Source organism: Lactuca virosa, chromosome 3 (assembly GCF_052849685.1).
Source record: "Lactuca virosa cultivar CGN04683 chromosome 3, Lactuca_virosa_CGN04683_v6, whole genome shotgun sequence".
Lineage (NCBI taxonomy): Eukaryota > Viridiplantae > Streptophyta > Magnoliopsida > Asterales > Asteraceae > Lactuca > Lactuca virosa.
Genome location: NC_136428.1, coordinates 114,321,959 through 114,338,269, shown reverse-complemented (window position 1 = coordinate 114,338,269; position 16,311 = coordinate 114,321,959). Strand labels below are relative to the sequence as shown.

At 31.4% G+C, this 16,311-nt stretch overlaps 1 protein-coding gene across 1 annotated transcript; it reads right to left on the bottom strand.

Annotated features, from left to right (window-relative positions):
• Positions 1-6,926: 6,926 nt before the first annotated feature.
• On the bottom strand, positions 6,927-15,671 carry LOC145166428 (phosphoglucomutase, putative / glucose phosphomutase). Its single transcript, XM_079085405.1, has 7 exons — positions 15,027-15,671; positions 14,675-14,938; positions 8,280-8,796; positions 8,011-8,210; positions 7,816-7,928; positions 7,304-7,444; positions 6,927-7,225 (listed from the first exon to the last, which is right to left on the bottom strand). The coding sequence occupies exons 1-7, from the start codon at positions 15,555-15,557 to the stop codon at positions 7,144-7,146; spliced, it is 1,848 nt and encodes a 615-aa protein (XP_078941531.1). The 5' UTR covers positions 15,558-15,671; the 3' UTR covers positions 6,927-7,143.
• Between the last annotated feature and the right edge of the window lie 640 nt (positions 15,672-16,311).

The window sequence follows — 16,311 nt, the reverse complement described above, 5'->3', positions numbered from 1 at the left end:
AATGATTTACACAATCAACCCATATATTTAATTAGTCTCCTTTTGATCACTTAATTAATTCCAAATTAATTCTTGATCAATACTAATTAAATAACCTTATTAATATATTAGAACTTATTAACCAACCTTAAGTGTTATTTCTCTCATTATAGTCTATCCAAATGCATGATGCCATGCAACCCAAATGGACCATGCCGGGTCGGGTCAAGTCTTACCAATTATAGTTATGGACTTAGACATTAATCCAACACCATCTACATCATTAAGTTGTGGTTGTTCTAGGAGGAGTCAATTATGAAACGATTCTACATTCCTTAAGGTAGTCGTTGAACTTGATACTAAGATACTCTCCACCTCTATCAGATCGGAGCATCGTTATCTTCTTACCCAATTGATTCTCGACCTCGTGCTTAAAATCCTTGAACCTTTCGAAAGTTTCTGATTTATGTTTGATTAAGTAGATATACCCATATCTGTTATAATCATCCATAAATGTCATGTAGTATCGATTAGCATCCCTTATGTCAGGTCTGAAGGGACTACACACATATGTATGGATAAGGTCCAACAATCCTTCACCTCTTTCACATGTTCCAGTGAAAGGTGATTTTGTCAACTTGCCCAATAGACAAGATTCACATTCATCATCTGACCTTAAGTTAAATGATTTCAACACTCCATCCTTTTGGATTTGGGCGATGCATTTCTTGTTTATGTGCCCAAGACGACAATGTCACAAGCACTCTTTGTCTTATACCCTTAGACGAATCAATATGGAATACACTATTGCCTAAGTTATCAACACATCACAGTTTCATACACACCATACAAGGAAAAGATTTGAATATAAGAATACCATTCTTATAAACCAAAATCGAACCATTTTCATTATCAAATGAATATCGATATCCTTGTCTAAATAAAGTTTGAAATGAAATAATGTTTCTTGTCATATCTGACGAATAACAACAGTTAACTAAATCAACTTTAACACCACCATCAAGCACAAATCCATAAGTCCCAATCATGGTAACAGGTGAAGAATTCCTATTGTCCATGATCAGATTTAATCTTCCATACTCCACTTCCTCACTTTCTCTTAGACCATGCATATCAGAACAAATGTGAAAACCACATCCCGTATCAAGGACCCGACAATGAGAAAGTTGTGTGTTATTGATTTGGATAGTGTGTATACCTGACGAGGATCCAGATGGCTTAATCTTCCCCCTTTTCAACTCTTACAGGTATTTCGGGTAGCTTCTTCTCCAATGCACCTTTTTGCCACAGTGAAAGCAAGCGACCTCTTTTGGATCACTGACAACAGGAACATCAAATTTGGGCTTTCCCTTTGAACCACTTCTGGATGCTCCAGCATGGGCTTTCCCTTTGCAATTGGGTTGGGAGTTTCCCTTCCTCTAATTTCCTCTGCCATGACCAATGGCTAGGATATGGGTTTTCTTTATTCCCAATTCAACAGTTTGAAACAAGTTGTGGAGTTGAGTCAATGTGGTCTTTGTGTTGTTTAAATGATAGGTTAAAATAAACTGATCATAACTAGCAGGTAAGGAGTTTAGCACCATACCAATGGCAAACTCCTGACTGAAAGTCACATTGAGCTTTTTCAAACTCTCCACATATCTATGGATCTTCAGTACATGAGCGCATATATATTCTTCTTCCTTTAGCTTACACATAATTAGGGACCTGACGACCTCATAACATTCTTGTCTCGCCTTCTTGTGAAACTTTTCGGCAAGATTCATGCTCATTTCATGTGACCAGTAGTCCTCATAGAACTTCTGTAGCTCATGTTCCATAGCTGCAATTATGATGCAAGCTACCTTAGTGGTATCGCCAACATGCTTGTTATGAGTAACAAATTGTTCAGGAGTGGCAGTCGACTCATCAATCTCAGGAACAAGGTATTCGAGAACATACTCTTTGTTCTCGTAGCGAAGAGTCATCTTCAAGTTGTTCATCCAATCCATATAGTTTGGACCAGTGAGCTTTTCCTTCGATAGAATCGACAAGAGAGTGAAGTTTGAGTTTTTAGTGGAGGCTTGAGTAGCATGAGCAGACATATATAATAAGAGAGACAACTTTTGTTAGTTGATATAAATCCTTAATATTTTAAACCAAAATGTATTCAAGGCTAGGATCCAAAATACAATTCAAAATTAAGAATAGGGATTTTGTAATTTAATTGCAAATTTAACAAGGTAGGTAAGACACATTTACCATTTTCAAGCTAATATGAAATCCCTAGATCGTTTGAGATTCATTAAATCTTATCAGTGACATGTTTAATCTTGGATTATGCTCTTCAATTTGTGACCGGGATGCTGATGATCACAAAAAAAGATGTGAATAACCATGCAAAATCGCTCAACAACCTCGATGTCATTTATCATCTTAAATTGACGTGTCGGTAAACCACACACGCTCCATCAACAATGATAATTTTCAATTTGTTCCATCATTTTAACTTCATAGTCCTAAATCAGTGATGTGTGTTTTCATAGATTAGCATACATTTCACATTTTTCTTAAAGTAACTAGAGTGAGATTTTAAAAGAAGGTTCTAGTATTTTATATCATTATACTTTTAATGAGATTATGTCATATCAAACCCAATGGGCTAACGACCCTCCACCACACAAAGGAGCGATGGGTGAAAAAGACACTCATTTAACGATCATTTTATAGGTGGTTTCCTTATACCCCCTTGTAGCATGGCATCGTGAATGAGACCTACTACTGATTCGACTGTTTTTCTTATACGTATAGCATTAAACATTTATATATATATATATATATATATATATATATATATATATATATGGTGTAAAACTTTTTGAAACACAAGGTTTAATATTAATTATCTAAATTAATCATATAATTAATTAATCAATTTAAACCTAACATGGATTTCATCATTATCTATTTAACTAATCTTATAATTAAATTTATTATTAAATCCTTAAGGATAATTCAATTTAATTAATCTTATAATTAAATCCATAAGGATAATTTAAATTAATTAATCTTATAATTAAAAATTATATATTCCATGATTATCTCCTAATATGTAGGGTATTTATTTAATCATATAAGACATTCAAAATTCGGATTTCAGCATAATTAAAACTAGATAATCCCTAAAAATAACCCTACTAATCAGATTAGGCAGATATAGGCACACAAATCGAAATAACTGAAAGGCGCGCAACGACTTTTGCGAATTTTTTGTTGGATTTAATTTATTTACAATCAATGTTAGATACCAAATGCTCTGATACCACTGTTGGGTTTTATATATTATAAAATACATGTACATGCGGAAAAAATCACTTAACATTTAAGGGCACATGCAACCTATAAGAATCTATGTCATAACACATTGAAGGTAACATACAATGAACAACAAAACCTAAAATGAACCCTAATGTAATTAAAAATACCAAGTTAGGGTTACATACCTTTGAATTGTTGAAGTAAACAATTTTCTTCAATCCCTTATAATTGATATGGGAAAGCCTAACACCAAAAGTATGATGTCTTTAATGGTTTATACCCAAACCCTAAAACTAGAAGAAAAGTGGAGAGAGGAGAGAGTGAGAAGAAATTCAGCTATTCTTCTAGTATTAGCAGTGGACGAAAATAGTTAACCCAAGGGTCTTATTTATTGCTGCTTGGAAAGCCCTAGAAACCCTAATTTGAATATATAATAATAATATTTCAAATTAGGTAGTTATCGAGTTTCCTAGTTATCAGGAGGCTTCCAGAATGCCCTATTAGGGCATCCCAAAACCGTCCCTATGGGAAGGTTCTGGAACCCTTCCCCTGCTCAAATTTTGAACAATTACAGCTTAGTCCCTACACCTTTAATTAATTCTAATTAATCCCAAAATTAATACCAATTCATTTTTGATTAATTCTTAATTAACTAATACTTTTCAAATTAATATATTAACCGTATAATATTTTAAAATATCATTTATTACAACTTATTACTCATATAATATACTAATAAATCTATCCCTTCTCTATAAATATCATTCTAACCAAATTCTAGTTATGAGGGCAACCCAAAAAAGACTTGGCTTTTAATTACAAGTATATATCAATTTAGTTATGAGCTTAGCCACCTTAATCCGCAAAAAGTAATGTAACATTCAGTATCAGGTATATTTCAAATTATAGATAAAAACCCAAAATATTTGCACTTTTTAGTCCCTAAGGATGGCGTAAGTTGAAGTTTGTCGTGACTTCAGGCTAGTACGTTGGGTATACGTGTAGGTACGTAGGGCGTAATCGTGTAAGGTTCAAATTCTAATTTTTAGGGTTTGGACCCTATCTAAAGGACTTTATGGCATCGAACCTCACCTTACCTCCAACCTCCATCCCTCTTAACCCTCATCTCGAAACCCTACTTCTTGTGTGCAAGTTTTGAAGCTTTTTAGTGATATTTTGGTGTTCTTGGTGGTGAAGGAAAACCTTGTGGTGTTGCCCTCAAGCTTTTGGATCTAAATTTTTCTCATCTTTATGCATCTTCAAGAGGTATAAAGTTCATACCTTAGATCTTACTTTGCTAGATCTTGTTTAAGCTTAGATTTATGTTCATGTTGTCCCAAAACCTTGATCTTTGTGAGTATGGAATACTCCAGATCTTTTGAGTTGTCCTTTCAAATATTTTAGGGTGTATAGTGTCATAAAAATGCAAGTGTGGTCCTTTCCTTTCATCCATGCATGAGTTATGTAGTTTTTGATGATGTCAGAAGTTAGGGTTTTGAGATTAAGCTTCCTTTTGCCATGCAAAGGCATAAAGGTTTCAACTTTATGAATGTAGACGTTTAGTAGGCTTAGATATGAAGTTTGGACATTAAGTCTTAATGCATTTAGACATTAAAAGAGAGTTTGGGCCTCAGGGCATTATGTGGGGCGTACTCTAGTGTATGTTGAGTGTAATGGGTTGAGGCCTTGTAACCCCAATGCGAGATCGAGTTGTACGATGGGCGTAATGTGGAGTACATCGGGCGTACTCCCAAGAACCCATTGGGCTATTTTTAGGTCGTTGGTCATTAGGGGTTTTGGGCCTTGATTAGTTGGGTTATGTATGGGAAGGGCAAAATGGTCTTTTTACCTTAATAAGATAAAGGATGACATGGACCATTGATTATGGGTTAAAACCCTGATTTTAATTAGGATTGTCTTTGGGTTTTGATTAGTGTGAGGATTCGTGTTAGCAGTAGCTCAAGTGTGAGATTATGTTACCTTCAGCTAGAGGTGAGTCTTCTTACCACACTAGTAGGAAATAGCAATGTACTTTGGTTTTTTTGTCCGTAGTCTAAAAATAACAATGTACTTTGGCATCAATAAATATATATTGATTTGGTAATTGTGTTTGTAATTATGGTTTTGTCCCAAGTGCAAGAAATAGCAATGTACTTTGGTATTTCTTGTATTTAAGGTTATTTAACACAAAATAAGTAGAAAGTAAGCTACTATTTCTAGTAAAACAAGACTATTTAATTTCAAATTATCATATATCTATATAATGATCAATAAATGCATGTTGATTTGGTAATTGTGTTTATGTTCCAAGTGCAAGAAATAACAATGTACTTTGGTATCAATAAATGCATGTTGATTTGGTAATTGTGTTTATGTCCCAAGTGCAAGAAATAACAATGTACTTTTGGTATTTCTTGTATTTAAGTGCAAAAAATAACAATGCACTTTGGTAGTTTTTGTTTACGTTGATAGTTTAACTTATAAGTTTATATATGTTTTTATTCATTATGTAGTTGGAAAATCTTTGGGCAATGTTCAACGAACCAGCATGTAGGGAGGAACTTTGTGCGTTTTTTCATTCGGGGAAACCACTAAGTGATGATCAAGAAGGAAACAATGGGAGCAAAGACGATGGTTCGTCGGAGTAGTTTTTGTTTTGTTAGACTTGTTATTACATAACTTTATAACACTTTTGTTTTATTTTGGATTTGTATGAAATTATAACATTTTGGTACTTAATTGGATGTTGTTATGTAATTTTTTTCTGCATTTAATGTTTTCATGTTTTCGGCAATTAATGTCATTACGTATCAGTTTTTCTACACCCGAAAATGACTAAATTAAAAAAATGAGATTGACTATTACCTACGACACACACTTATTACCGGTGATAACCTTTTAGCGGCGATAACAGATACTACCCACAACTTCATTATTAGCGGCGACATTTTGATCAATAGCAACGGTGCAGCAGCTACGACTCATTAGCGTCGACTTGTTGTGGCTATTGTCTTTACCGACGACTAATCTTAATTTTATCAGTAATTTTTTTCGCCGTTAATAATCGTTTTTCTTGTAGTGCATTCGTTTCTTTCAGTAAAAGTGTCAAACAAATGCAAATACAATATGCTTGGTACGAAAATTATATGGTAGAAATATGAAGTATATCGAAATATTAATTAAGGTTATTTCATAAAATCACTTTTTGCAAAATGATTAGTTATTATATAATAAATTAATTTGCAAGAGTCATTACTTGGTCATGAGACCTCCTCTTTTGGTCAATTTTTTTAAAGTGATTATCCCTATATAAATTATAAGGTACCACATCACCTGCCCTTGCTCCAAAATTGGTCACATGAGTAAGGAGTTGACCATTTTTTAAAGTGTTGACGAGGAGAGCCGACTCATGAAAGCACGTACACAAGCTGGTCAAAAAGGCTTGGCAAGACTGTCTATCATGAGCTCAAACCAATTTGAGCCAACTCATATTGATATTTCTGCCCGAATCACACTCGCGTACGTGAGAACTTAATGCAATGCAGCTGGTAGTACTACTTTCATAATAGATGAGGGTTGAATTGATGAAAGGTGCAATTACTGAAACTTTTCCTAGGGGTACAACCTGGTTGGTGAACAAAATATAGTATCAATAAATATTGACATATTGTAATTATATGGCTACTTTATTTCCTTTTTTATTCTTGGTGTGGTCCTCTAAGATCTAATAATGAGTGTAGCCATTGTTTTGAATTCTATATGCTAACGTTTTCTCAATAATTATTGAGTTTCAGTACAACAAATCAAGCGTTTTTCTAGCTTCACGCGATCACAATTAGAAACCAACTAGCTGATGTTTCCACTTTTAATATAGTTTTCGATCTGAGAGAAGTCAAGAGCTCTCTCCATTCCACTTGCAATGAGGAACCTAAAAAGAACAAAACTTACTAAAATTAGTGATATGTGTACACTAGGGCATTTGAGTACTAAAAGATACTAGACATACTTATCTAAGAAAACTCGAGCCATCAATAAACAACCACCAGGCACCGTCGACTGCATATTGATCGCTATATTCGGATTATGAATACTTTGTCTAATGTGTATCCATCCGTATTGACCGTCTTCTTCATTTGAAACCTTCGCCCTAAACATGTTTCAAGGTTAATAAATCAAGGACACATGCAATATGAGTTTCAAATTCTAGGAGTGGTATTTTTAGATGAAAAAGACCAAATTAATTCATATTTAGGTTTACATCACACATGTTTGGACTAGACTGGATAGACAAGACATAACTAGACGAGACTGAATTAGATGATGCTAGACATGTTTTTAGAACTATTTTTTATGATGTCATGTCTTTTGCACATAAGAGAGATCAATAACGAGTCCCTATTCCACCATTTTCAGTCTCATTCTAGTCCAATCAATGCCAAATGCAATACAAGACTCGTTATGTACTCTCCAATGTGACAAATTGTGGCCATATTTTGTGCTATAGAAGTGCATTTATACCTGTACATTTGAGCATCCACGGGAGCAGGAGTGTCATTCGAATCAATAAGGCAACCATCACTCACCCAACAATCTCCACATGCATCGAGCTCCCATCCCACTAGCCTCCCCTCCTGTTGTTTACATTTTTACATATCATTTAATAATCATACATCTACAAACGTTTAAGTTATGAATCTTTGTTGAAGAACGTACTTCTATATAGGATTTGAAGGTCTCGATGATGAGAATGGCTTCAGCCTTCGCACGTTTAGACTCAGAAAGGATATTCATTCTTAGTTCTACCGATTCTAATGGTTCTTCAAGATCTTTTATCAAACTTCCGATTCCTTCATCCGAACCCTCTAGTTTCATTCTCACCATTTCTATAATGATCTTTACCACCATATATGCACCTATATACACAATGCAATACATGAAATCATAATATATCAAACAATAAAAATTGAATTAAAAGAACTAACCATCATCGAGAAAGTAATTTTCTTTAAGAGCTCCATGACCAGAGGTTTCCATCATAAGATGAGTATCACTACCATCTTCATTCAGCTGAACACCCTTATCAATAACATTCCGATAACCCACACGATACAAGCAATGTTGACCACCTCGATCAGTGATGAACTTAGTCAAAGCCAAACTGGTTCGAGCGTCAGTAACAATGGTGGAACCAGGATGCTCCTTTAAGACAATGGAAGCCATAAGTGCAATTAACTTATCACCATTAATGGGGTTTCCATCTTTGTCAACAACACCACTCCGGTCAACATCTGTATCAAAAACGATGCCAAGATCCGCAGTGTTTTCTAGCACAGCTGTTCTTGTTACTGCCATTGCAACCTTGTCCTCGGGATTTGGGATGTGGTTAGGAAACATGCCGTCGGGTTTAAGGTTTAATGAGCCAAATGTGTCGGCACCTAACTTGTCTAATACTTGGTAAGTAAAGAATCCTCCCGACCCATTTCCAGCATTCACTATTATCTGTGGTTAACTAAAATTTGTTTTAACATATATGTAACAATAAACAAAGTAAATACAAAGGGAACTGATTTGTACACAACATTTTTTCTCCGCACACAACAATTTATGTTTTAATGTAATGTATTGTACAACTCTATAATATATCAATTGTTGTGTATGACAAAAAAACTGAATCACTTCCCAAATACAAATGCATGTTTGAGTTGTTTTCATTTGGTTTACTAGTCAAGATATTTAGAGGGTACTTATATACTAAAGTTTTTAGATATGATATGCAAAATAAATAACTAGTTAATAACTATTTATTTATTTTGCATATCATATCTAAAAACTTAATCTTATTGACGAAATTTTTAATTACACAATTAGGCTGACTGAAAATCTAAGCTAGTAACAAGAGGTTTTGTAAAAACTAGAATATAAGTTAAATAATGATTGTAAAATTGCAATAAAATGACATTTAGTTATATAACTAAAAACGGGTTAACAATAAATTTGGCCAAGGAACTATTCCAAAATGTCTATAAAGCAACCATGGAAGTTGTCCGGAATGAGTCTCTTATATATTTATTTATTTTTTAAATTATGTTTTTTACAACTTTTGTGCACAAGTTATTTCAAGATTTTTTTTAGATTTACATCTTTGTCTTTCTGGAAAAATGAATATGTAAAAAAATGAGTTTTTACATGTTCATTTTACAATTTTGAATGCATGAAAACGAATATGTAAAAAAAACATAATTTATAAAAACAAAAAATCTTAATAAATCTTAAAAACCGAATATCTAAGAGAACATTGGAAAAAGTTGTAGAAAATATTATACAAAAAGCAGAAAAAAAAATCTATAAAAATAGTTGTAAAAAACAAAATTGGAAAAATATTTTAAAAAGATTGAAAATATAGTGTTATATTTGGAAAACTTGTATAAAAAAAAAAAAAAAAAACTTCATAATAGCTATCTCAAATATATTTTTTTAATAAGCTAATTTATAAAATAATTTTTTGGTCTCAAAACATTAAATTACAATAAGCTCAAAATAAATTAGTTTATGCGCTCTAATTTATAAAATAATTTTTTGGTCTCAAAACATTAAACCAAAAAGTTTATATGTCATATATTATATCTTCAAAACCAACAACACTGTGATATGAGTGTGACAGTTAAGGTATTTAATAAAAAAGTTTTGATGTTAAAACCAAGCACAAGCACTTCTAAATCTACTCTAATAAATGAAGGTTTTTTTTGCTACTTGTCACACTCCCATTTAATTTGTCAAATGTTATTTTGTGGTTATTTTAGATTAATTTTTATTCCACATGTCATTTTATGTTTTTTCTATTTTATTAAATTCCACATAACATTTAAATGCAATAATAAATGCATATTAATATCCTTAATGAACTTTCCTTTTAATTTCAAAATTACTAAATTAAAACTTCAATAATTTTCTTTATTTATTTATGTAAAACATTTGTTTAAATTTAGAGAAAAAAAAAACACTTTAATTTTTATAATTTAATATTTTTCTCATTTTTCTTATAAATTCAAACTTCTCAAATATTTAGAATTTTATGTTCAGTTTTGTTCTTTTAAATGAACTCATGTAACATGGGTCTAGTTATTTTAATATTCTGCAATATACCATGCACTCTTGAACGGCTTCTGGGCCATTCCTGTAGTAATGCCATTTTGTTTTCATTTTCCCAACCAATAATTAAAAAAAAAAATTCTACTAACTTTAGACGCTAGTAGCTTTGGATAAAATTAGTTAAACTTCATTTAAATCGGAGGAAATTAATATAATTTCGATTTTATACTTTTCAAATTAGTATCTTTTTAAAAGTTATGTGATACTATATTTACGTTTTCTTTTAAATTACTAGAACAAACTAAATAAATTCAATGCTCATTACAATAAATTTATTAGTTCTGAATTCAGAAAATCTAAAAATTGTAAACACGCTTCTTTTGGGTCCATCATCCATGCATTGATGCATGTTGCATCCTTTAAAGGCCCATTATTTATGTTTTAGGACTGAATGACTGATGATGTATAACATAATGGGACCCACCTGGGCCTGATGCCTATGGGCATTTCTGCTATTGTGTATACTCCATATTTTATTAAAAATCGTAATATGCATAAAAATAAATATGCAGTTTTTTTAAACTAACAGGTTTAGTTTTACTAAAAATTAGGGGAACTATCTAGTTATCAATAGGAACTACACGGCATACCAACATTTCACATAAGCGGGGTGTTGAGATGGCAGTGGGCACTGGGCAGGGGCAGATTTAGGGTCGGTCCATGGTGACACCGGTAACCCCTGATTTTTCCGGATGCAATTGAAAATTTTTCAAAAATTTTATTTTTTTTACTATCGTGCAACCCTTGACGTTCACGTGACACCAATATTGTGAAATCTTGTGTCCGCCCCTGGCAGTGGGCCTTGCACAGCTACCAATATATTGTGAAAAATTGATGGAACTTATTGTTAACGTTGCCAATTTAAAAAAAATAAATTTATATTAACTTTTATATAAAGACTATGTTTGACGTAATAGATGAAAAGCTAGCTGATAATTTATAAGTCAGCTGATAAAAAATGATTTTTGGTAAAAACTAACTGATAAACTAGTTAAAAGTTATAAAATGACATAAAAACGTCATTTAGAAAAATATGATTTTGATAATTAATTAAGGGTATATTTAAAAAAAATGAAAACTCATGAAAAGCTTGTCCAAATAACTTTTTAAAAAGCTAATTTTTAAGCTACTCTTTTAACTTTCTAAACATCACAACTTAGAAAAAATTCAAAAAATAAGTTAGTTTATCAGTTAGCTGTGGCGCGCATAGCCTAAATGGATTTTCGCCCATCCAACATTTTTAACTTACTCAAATAAACTTGTGGTACTTAGTATCAAAATAAAATGATAGAAACTTTAAAAAAATAATAATAATAAATAATGTATAAGTGATTTTGGTATAAAAATTATCAAAGACAATGTGTCACAACTGTACGTCATATTAGCAAAATTAATTTGTTAAAACAACCAACAACCTTAGATTTGAGATGTTGTAAACATCTCGACTATAGTTTATGAATAATTTGTATGCAGTAGGCGGTTAACTAGTTAAAGTCTAGGTGTTTTGTCCCTACTTAAACCATTAAGAAAGTTGTAGGAGCCGATGAATTCTAAAAACCTCAATAATAAAGTCATGCATGGATAAAATCTTTTAAGGAATAACATTCTTATATTGGTCACTAGTTTATAATCCGTGGGAACCACGGTTACAAAATAAATTAAATTTCCATAGTAAAAATTCAAAAAAAAAATTTATCAATTACTTTAAATAAATCATTAATTATGAGATATACCAAATTTTTAAAGTTATTATAACTTCAAATTTAACATATAATTAGAAAAAGTAAATTTAAATTTTGAAGTGTTGCCTAATATATCTCTTTGACATGTGACATAATATTAATGAAGTGTTCTATTAGAATAACACATGTCAAATGGAAATTAAAACTATTCATTTATTAGAACAGAGATTCTTATATTAGTCATGGCTATCTAGTTTGTTAAGATATTAGTCATATTACTTATTTTGCTATGATATTAGTAATATTAGTAATATTATTTTCTCAAAATTAATTGTTCTACATTTTAGGGTCCCCGATTAACTATCAAAAAGAGTTAGATGCCAATGATTTGCAAGATTTGAAAATATCTAAATTGTTGCAATGTCCTCTTCTCAACAAAATGATGTAATTTTCGTACATACCTACCTTGCTCATTTCCGTTCCATTACATTTTTAACATAGAAAATATTCTAATTATATAATTTTCTTTCTAACTTAGATGCATTATAAATTATATCATTATATGTTTTAGGCTTTTAATTAGCTTTTTATAGATTTGACTTGCATATCTTTTACAAAAACCTTATAAACTATATTATACAACTATAATTAAATAAACTATTTGTATATAACATATGTAATTATGTTATTCTCTTTAATATTTTGAAGTTTTTAAATAAGGTGGATGCATAAAAGTTATCTTGAATGAATATATTAATGTTATGTTAAGATGATGTTGTCGATTTTCTCAATCCCGGACTAGATTAAATTGTAAACCGGATGGTTTTAGACAAATATGTCAATTCTTAGATGAATAGATCATATTATTTTGCGAGAAGGAAATGAGAAGATAAAGTGTGGCGTTGTTGATTTCATATTGAAGGGGATGGTTACGAGTAAGAATGTGAGATAATATATTTCACATCCTCTGGATCCATATTCCATATCACAAATATTTGGTCAAATATGAATCTATATTACGAATCCATGAGTCAAAACTAATCCAAAGGTGGACCGAGGACCCAGAATCCATTTTACACTCTACGAATCCATATTTTAGTGTTTTATTTATTTAATTGTTGATTTTGTTTTTGTTTTGGTAAATTAAATTTCTGTTTATTTTTATTTAGTAAAACAAAAATTGATAATTTTTTATTAAAAAATAAAAATAACAAGGTGATGATAGTAGAGAAAGACTATTTTCTAAGTAAAAATTATATAGGGCGAGGTTATTTTGTTTCTTACATTTATTGTGTGCTAGAATGCACCAATAGAAATTTAGTAAATTAAATAATTATTTAATTAAATAAATATAGATATTAAATGTTTTCCATAATTATATGTATATTAAATTATATCCATAATTATAATTCTTTTTTTATGGAAACTAATTAAATTCGTCATTAATGTCAGCAATAACATTCTTTCATAATGAATTTGTATCTAAGTTTTTATATATGAGTTCGTATTTTGTTTCAGGACTCACTCACTTAAAATAGAATAAAGTTGTATTGAATATGAAAACGAGAGTGTATTCTACTAGAATACACTCTCATTCTGCTGGAATACACTCTCATTCTTCTAGATATGAATTCATTCTAAAAAAATATTATTGTTGACATTAATGATGAATTTAATTAGTTTTCATAAAAATGAGTTATAAGTATGGATAACATTTAATATATATATATAATTAATACTAAATTCCTATTGGTGCATTCTAGCACACAACAGATATGAGAAACATTTGAACCTATATATATATAATTAATACTAAATTCTTATTGGTGCATTCTAGCACACAATAAATTTGAGAAACATTTGAACTTACCTATATATATATATATATATATATATATATATATATATATATATATATATATATATATATATATATATATATATATATATATATATATATATATATGACAAATTGTTTTTTCATTTGATTTGCCAAACTTTTAACGACCTCCTAACTCAAGGACTCCAATGCAATAGAGGATGTGGATGGTCCGAATCAAAAAAATTGAGGATGAAATCTTTAGCTTTTGACATAACACAAGGACCATATATGTAGTTTAGCCTCAAATTTTATATTTAATTAAAGTTATAACAAACAAATAAAATACCCGTGTTAAACAATACACAATAATATTAGAAATAACATAAGAGTTCAAATATTATTATATAGTTAAATAACGTAATAAACTGATAATATATACGTAGATCAAATTGTAAACAGAAAAGTTTAAGTACAAAGTATGTTTCAAATGAATATCAAATATTATCAGTAATTAAAAAAAAGGTTATAAAAATAGTTTATATGGACTTTGATGTTGGGTTGGAGATGCTAAAAAAAAGTTTTTGATTCATGAGTTATGATATTATAAACCGAAACGCTTCTTGTGACTAGCTAGATATTTTACAAAATAAATCGTTTTAAGTTAAAATTGTAGTATAATTAACTTTGATGGTTAATTATACTCTCACATTGAAAACCAGCTCACCTGAAAGCCTTCAAGAGGAGTGTCGTAGTGTTGCGGATGGTTTACTCGCTCCTTGATTATATCTCGAAGATGTTTTGCATAAACACTCATGAAATCCACTCGTGTAGGCGTCGTTCTAAGCAACGTCGACACTTTTGTCACCCTATTCGCATATTTAAACGCTGCTTTATCGCATATTTCTTCCACCTCAACCGACGTTAACCCTCCTTTCTTCGTAAAGAATTTTAGACCATTCCGTGTGTATGGCAAGTGAGACGCTGTCATCTACATCCAAAACACCATTCCATTTCAAGAAAACATGACAAAAATACAAACTTTAGAACGAATAAAAGAAAATATATACGAACAGTACCATTATGGAAGCATCGTATAAAAATGGTGGCAACACTGTGCTCATGAAACAAGCTGGTGTAGTTGCAAGTCCCATATCATATGTCATACAACCAGCCCGACCCAGACCTGAAAATATGGCAACACTTAATGACCCACCCGATATCCGTGGGTCTCGCCCGAGAGAAACCCGAATGTCCTCCACTGGTCTTCCTTTCTCCTTCACCAATCCATTCATCACCCACTCTCCAAAACTCTCTGCAATGGCTTCCACTGCGGGTGGTGTAAGGTCAACTTGCCGGCCAACTTCTCCTTCCACAGCTACACCACGAACATCCGACCCGTTTTGAAGTCGTTTGATCCGACCCATTTCCTCGTCCAACCCGAGGTCATTATAGTTTGCAGTGGTTGAAGATTTGGTGGAAGTTAGGGTTAGTTTTGGAGGGATGGAGAATGGAAAAGTGAGGGTTTTGGGTGTAGATGAAGAGGGAAAGTTGTGATTAATGGGAGTAATGTTATTTAGAGAAGTTGAGGGGGGTAAAGTGTATGACATTGTATTTTGTTTTTGTGAAGAAAAAATGTTAGGGTTGCAAGGTTTCAAGATTTGGAAGAGATGAAGTTTAGACCAATCAAGAAATAAGGGAAGATAAGATTATTTCCGTTGTAACTCAATGTACACCATAACCTCATTGTGCAATATCCTTATTACGACAAGAAAAATATCTCTTAACAAAATTCCAATTTCATCTCAAGGGCTTTTTGGTAATTTCCTTATATGTATAAGGTAGTAGTGTACGAGAAATTAACGATTACGTGAGTTCCTTGTCTAGAAACCGTGAAAAAACTAATAATACATCGGCCCAAACTAACTTGATGTCGACAATGGAGTATTTGTAAAACTACCTTATTATGTTTTTGTAAATGTATGTAAAGTATGCTATGTATGATTTTTATAGAAGATTAAAATAATTTAAAACTGAAACTGATTAAAACTAATAATAAAAGAAAATTAAAATAAAATAAAATAAAATAACGAAGCAATATGGCATGTTTATGACTTTATGTGGATACAATTGTAGACGGAAGCAAGACGCAAAAGAATTGAAAGGGTGGGGCCAACCTACCCTTATATTTTTAGAGAAAAAAAAAAGATAAAACTTCAAAAATGGTCCATGTGGTTTCTAGAAATATCAAGTTCAATCCCTAAGTTCAAAAAACCTCGCAGATAGTCCCTGTGGTTTCAAAACTTTTAACATTTGGTCCTTCCGGCTCACTCCGTTAGCATTTCACCGTTAACTCATTTTTTA

Coding starts and splice junctions, on each gene's coding strand:
- LOC145166428 (XM_079085405.1), bottom strand. CDS start 15,557: ATGTCATACACTTTACCCCCCTCAACTTCTCTAAATAACATTACTCCC. Junction 7,445..7,815: donor GTGGATGCTCAAATGTACAG/GTATAAATGCAC, acceptor AAACATGTTTAG/GGCGAAGGTTTCAAATGAAG. Junction 7,226..7,303: donor GCTCGAGTTTTCTTAGATAA/GTATGTCTAGTA, acceptor TGTTCTTTTTAG/GTTCCTCATTGCAAGTGGAA.